The sequence below is a fragment of the Macaca fascicularis genome, chromosome 3 (genome assembly GCF_037993035.2).
Source record: "Macaca fascicularis isolate 582-1 chromosome 3, T2T-MFA8v1.1".
NCBI classification, from domain to species: Eukaryota; Metazoa; Chordata; class Mammalia; order Primates; family Cercopithecidae; genus Macaca; species Macaca fascicularis.
In genome coordinates, this window is record NC_088377.1 from 193,686,628 (window position 1) to 193,692,743 (window position 6,116).

The 6,116-nt window shown below is 52.7% G+C and overlaps 1 protein-coding gene across 33 annotated transcripts in view; it reads right to left on the reverse strand.

The window, feature by feature from the left end:
• KMT2C (lysine methyltransferase 2C) overlaps positions 1-5,113 on the reverse strand; it is a 298,808-nt gene extending 293,695 nt beyond the window's left edge. For 27 of the 33 annotated variants that reach the window (XR_012433087.1, XR_012433088.1, XR_012433089.1 and 24 more), the window contains exon 1: positions 4,071-4,451. Coding sequence is in view for 25 of the 33 variants with exons in the window: in XM_074036405.1 (XP_073892506.1) it covers positions 4,071-4,231 (161 nt within the window). In the remaining 8 variants the exon portion in view is untranslated. Of the gene's footprint in view, positions 1-4,070; positions 4,452-4,956 lie in introns of those variants that run through there. The other 6 variants (XM_074036399.1, XM_074036404.1, XM_065541094.1 and 3 more) reach the window with 2 other exon arrangements.
• Positions 5,114-6,116: the final 1,003 nt, after the last annotated feature.

Sequence of the window (6,116 nt, forward strand, 5' to 3'; positions counted from 1 at the left end):
CACCCACCCCTATCCCCCACACCCACACCATTTCTTTTTTTTTTTTTTTTTTTTCTTTTTTTGAGACGGAGTCTCGCTCTGTCACCCAGGCTGGAGTGCTGTGGCTGGATCTCAGCTCACTGCAAGCTCCGCCTCCCGGGTTCACGCCATTCTCCTGCCTCAGCCTCCTGAGTAGCTGGGACTACAGTCGCCCGCCACCTCACCCTGCTAGTTTTTTTGTATTTTTTAGTAGAGACAGGGTTTCACCGTGTTAGCCAGGATGGTCTCGATCTCCTGACCTCGTGATCCGCCCGTCTCGGCCTCCCAAAGTGCTGGGATTACAGGCTTGAGCCACCGCGCCCGGCCAACCCACACCATTTCTAACATCAATTTTCATGAACTGGTAAGAAACATAGTACAGTAGACTGTTTCTTTGGCTTCCCAACTTGGTAATGTGAATTTACGGTGTAAAGATGGAAAAAATAAAATATTCCGAAAAATTTTTTAACATTAACACAAAAATAATCAGATCTTTAATACGTGCATATTCTGACAGAGGCTTGCTAATGGTTAAGACCTATGCCTCTGATAAAAATTATGAACTACTCCAAATTATCAAATAATTTGATATTCTTTACAGTTAAGGGGAACTTTCAAATGAATGTAAATTTCACTGTGCCACCTGACATCTGTACAACAGAAAATCTCTATGTACTTACCTTTCCAACTCTAAGATTAATAGCTTCAGTTCAAATTTCTTGATTTTAGGTAGTAAACAAAATTTAAAAGTATTTATAGTTAATGTAAAAGCAGTAACTACACAGCTATGCTTTTAATTCACGATAAAACACACAAAAACAATCTAGCTAACACTGTAAGACAAGAAAATGCTTTATTTATTTACCTAATTATTAAAATTTTAAACTTGAGGAAAGTGTAATTGGTGGTGCATGGGTTTTTTTTGTTTTTTTTTTTTTTTTGAGACAGAGTCTCACTCTGTAGCCCGGGCTGGAGTGCAGTGGCCGGATCTCAGCTCACTGCAAGCTCCGCCTCCCAGGTTTACGCCATTCTCCTGCCTCAGCCTCCCGAGTAGCTGGGACTACAGGCGCCCGCCACCTCGCCCGGCTAGTTTTTTGTATTTTTTAGTAGAGACGGGGTTTCACGGTGTTCGCCAGGATGGTCTCGATCTCCTGACCTCGTGATCCACCCGTCTCGGCCTCCCAAAGTGCTGGGATTACAGGCTTGAGCCACCGCGCCCGGCCGGTGGTGCATGTTTTTTTAAGCCAAAGATAAATACACAAATCCACTTTAGTGTCAAAAGGCATCTTCTCAGCCGGGTGCGGTGGCTCACGCCTGTAATCCTGGCACTTTGGGAGGCCAAGCCGGGTGGATTACCTGAGGTTGGGGGTTCAAGACCAGCCTGGCCGACATGATGAAACCCTGTCTCTACTAAAAATACAAAAAATTAGCCGGGTGCAATGGTGCTTGCCTGTAATCCCAGCTACTCTGGAGGCTGAGGCAGGAGAATCACTTGAATCCAGGAGGTGGAGGTTGTGGTGAGCCTAGATCATAACACTGCACTACAGCCTGGGCTACAAACCAAGACTTCATGGCGGGGGGGGGGGGGGGGGGGGGGGGGGGACGGGACATCTTCTCTACTTAATGTAACTCACTAAGTTAATGAACATCTAAGTAACGTTAACAACTTAAAATACCTCTATGGTATTTAGCAAAGAAGATTAATTTTCATTTCTCAGGTGAATTATTTGCAATTTCACATAATTTCAGTCATTACAAACCTCATTTACACTGGTTACACATAAGTTTCACTTTCAGAGTCTTTACTACTCAACTACAGGGTCTTTTCTGCATGGATTCTTAGACAATATAGAGATAGACAATTGAAAAACCTTCTCTTTTTGCTTTCCAACTCATTTGTTAGTTTCCATTTACGTTTCTAAATACAACTGGAGATTCTATTCCCTTCAAAAGACACAATTTCAAAAAAAAAAAAAGCTCTAAAAAGTTTAGACCTGTCAAATTTACCAGTAGACTTTACTTTCCTACAAAGAATGCAGTACTAGTTTTCAAATCTAAAAGAAAAAGCTCTCTAAAGACTTACATTTGTTCTACATATTTCCAAAAGTTTTGATGTTTCATAGTGTTAGGTTACACTGTCATTCAGCAGAAATTTATTTTCTCCAAAGGCTACCTATTTCTTCATAATATGAGATTAAGAATTAAAATAATAAAGTGGTAATATCCTCATCGTCCAGTGCACCCAGGAGCTGCACTAATACAAATGAGCTCATTTCAAAAGTAGAGTGTGTGTGCGAGTGTGCGCGTGCGTGTGAGTGTGCGCGTGTGCATGAGTATGGGGTGTGGGGTGTGACAACATAGATCTACTCTTTCTAGGGTAAGAATTAAAATGCAAATTTAAAACAATAATCGCAAATTAATGTTCAGTAAAAGATGAAGAAATGCTTTTCAAATAGTGAAATGGGAGGCAATCAAGGTAAAACCCCAATATGGCTTGTCCTCAGTTGCTTTAAAGGATGCAAAAGTGGCTTAGACGTCTAAAAATTACTTAAACCTCCACTTCCTTCTCCAAATTTCAGTTAATATAGAGTAAGGGTATTTTATATTTGCCATTATATTACAACGCAAGTGGCATAGTAAATAAGCCCTAACTCTGTATCCCGAAGAAGCTACCGTAATAATGTATACACATCCTGTACTCGCTTCCCTCAGGATTATCATAGCTAGGTAAGAGCTAGCAATAAAATATGGAGGCAAGTTGAAGGCCCTGAATCATTTCATAGTAAAAGGACACCCGGGCAAGAAAAGAGCACATTCAAGTCAAGAGCTTAATGGGTTCCCACAACCCACCTCTGCTATGCCTCAGTTCACGCTACTATTTTTACTACAAATCACCAAACAACAATATTATTACTAAATGAATGCACCCGAACCAAAGAAACAGCCTATCCATGAACGTGCTGGCTTCCTTCACGTCTCAGCGCACCCTTCCAGTCCCGACAGTTCAATGAGAATATCATATCATGAAATGAGTAAGCACACACGCCATTCTACAACTTCGAGAGACAGTCACAGTTCTTCCACGGCACACACAAGAGCCACAGAAGCCAAGCAGTTCGCTGGCACTAAAACGGGTTTCTTAATTTACAGGCAAAGCCGTCAAATACCGTTCTGTAAGACATTTCTGGTCCTCTAATAAGCTGGTGTCGAGCCCTACTGTATGATCAAAGGCAGGCGAACCTATTCCCAAGCCCCTTACAGCTAAGACTGACGAGAGAAGCCACATTTACATCTGCACTGTCTCCGAATAAGCGCTCTTGGTATTCTGCCTTACAAGGGGACACTGGCTACGTCTCCAAAACTTGGGCAGGCCGTTCCCCGAAGCTATGGGATCCCACAGAAGTTGTGCTTTCGGAGCCCGGGCGTGCGGTTCTGGGTGTTGGGGGAGGGGGAAGGAAGAAGTCAAATGGCTTCCTAATATATCATCAAAAGAAGAAAACACAGGTTTGGGACCAGGAAAAGTTCCAGGAGCAAGTCGCTGACAAACAAAAGCTGCACTCGCCCGGCCGCTTTCTTCTCGCCCCCAGCCCGCGCCCCGAGACCACCCGGTCCGGGCGTTTTGACAGCTCCGAGAGTTTCCCGAGCGCCGACGGCTCGGCGGTTCGCCCGGAGTCCGTCCGGGGACTACCTGGGCGCGCTCCGGGTTTGTTTTCTCAATGATCCAGCTAGGCCAAGACGCGGCTACGAGAAATTTCTCCAAAAGAAGACTCGCGGAGAAGACCCAGCGAAAAGGCCCGACTGAAAAGTAAAGTGTGCGGAGCCCGGCGCCGGCGGGAGCCCGGGCGGGCGGCGCGGAGCGGGGGAGGCCGGGCGCGGGCGGCTACCGAGGGGCGCGGGGCCGGGGCCGGGAGCCGCCGCCGCCCGCGGGCCCGCCCCGCCCCCACCCCGCCGGGGGGCGCCGGGGCGCGGAGGCCGCGGGGCGGGCGCCCGGTGACAGCTCCGGCCCGGCGCCGCCGCTGGCTCCCGGCCTGGCTCCCTCGCACTCAACTTACTTCTTTCTGGCTCTCTGGAAAGGGGAAGCGCCATCTTTGCGAGGCCGGCCCCGAGGTCTTTTGTCTGCGGCTGCGGGGCTCGGGGCCGGGGCTCCAGGCTCCTCGGGGGGTGGTGGCGGCGGCTGCGGCTGCTCCACGCTCTTGTCCTCCTCCGACGACATCCTAGTCACCAGGAAAGACACATGGATCCCGGTCCTCCTCCTGGGGGGCTCCTCCCGCCGCCGCGGCCGCCGCCGCCGCCGCTGCTGCTCGGGTTCCTCCTCCCCGGCTCAGCCTCTCGCATTTCCCGCAGCCCCGGGAGCAGCAGCAGGTACCGGGAGAGGCGGCAACATGGAGCGAGCAGGACACGCACTCACACACATCGGCGCGGGCGCGCGCACCTCCGCGCGCAGGGGCCGGGCGGGGGGCGGCGGGCGGGGCGGGCGGTGCGGGGCGGGCGGGGCCGGCGGGTGCGGGCGGGCGGGGCAGCCGGGCGGGCGGGCGGCGTGAGGGGCGCCGGCCCCCGGGGTCTCCGCCCGCGGCCCCTCCCCCGGGCCGCCCGCGGCGGGAGGAGAAAGGGGCCCGGCGCGGGGAGGGCGGGCCGCGGGGCCGGGCGGGGGCGGCGAGGGGGTCGCGCCCCCGGCCGGCCGCCCCTCCCCCGCGCGTCAGGCCCGTCAGGCCCGGGCGGCGGCGGCGAAGTTTTGACAGCTGCTCCAGTGGCGGCGCTGGACGCCGGGCCGCGGCTCGCTCCTCACACTCGCTCTCTCACACACGCTCGCTCGCTCTCCCGGAGCAGGGGAGGAGGAAGTTTTGCGGGTGTGCGTGGACCCCACACACACGCCGCGCGACCGTGGCCGTCGCGCGAGGCCCGCGCCGGGGCTCCCCCGGGGCGACCCGCACCACAGACCTCTCCAACTCGCAGCCGTCGCGCCCACACACCGCCGCCTCGACGGCCCCCGCCCGCTCCCCCACTCTCGGCCCCTCGCCCGCCCCCCGCTCGCCGCCGCTGCCACTCACGGGCCTCGCTCCGCGCATGCGCCGCTCCCGCCGCCCGCGGACGCGCCGCCGCCGCTGACCTCACCGCCCCTCCCCCTCCCCCCGGGTTCCCTCCCCCTGTGACGCGGCGGCCGGGCCCAGCCGCGACTCCGGCTCCGGCTCCGGCTCCGGCTCCGGCTCGGGAGGGAGCCAAGCTGTGGACCCAGAGATCCGGGATCGGGATCGGGGGACTGCGGGCGAGGGCGGGAGGGAGCCGCGGACACACGCGGAGGCTGCCGCGGCCGCCCGGGGCAGCCCGGCGCGGGGAGCAAGTGTGCGCCCGCACGGCAAGGGCAGCCCGGGCTTCGCTGGTTCTCGCCGAGGTCTTTCCTCGTAGCGCCCACACTACGGGGAGGAAAAGGAATGGAGTCAACTTCGTCCTAATCCAACGCCAGTTAGAGTTTCGTTATTATAACGTCATTTTTTTAATCCAGAAAAGGTTCATAAGGATGTAATACGAAAAGAACGATGACAGCTCGAGAAATAAAACGGTTAAAGACAAAATAAGCCAATAAAAACCCAACCACTTGATTTTAACGTTCAGTGTGTTGTGACGAAGAGGCAAATTTCGAAGTATTTCTAAGCCACCTCTTATATGTAAAAATGGTAAAAAGAAAAATGGGGCTAGAATCTGCCTGAAAAATGCACTTTCTCAAGGAGGACAGTTACAAATATGGGATTCTGGATTTCTCAGGCTAATACCTGATGCTTGGACGATGATCTATTTTGTGCTTTCCATTCACTATCGATTAGTATATGGGAGTGAACAAATTCTAGATTTGAATAGGGGAGAAATAGTAAGACCTATCAACCATTTGTGAAGGATTGACTCATTTAATAAGCATCTACTTTGGGCCTGGCATTAAGAGGCACACTCTCATCCTGATTTCTTTTGATCTTCGCAATGTAGTTTTAGTGTAAGGTAAAAACGATAGGCTCCTTTTCCAGCGATGTTGTTCGCTTTCCCTTCTAGTAGCTAGGATGTTAACTTTAAACTGTGTCTTCCACTTGGGCAAAATATACACACTTTGA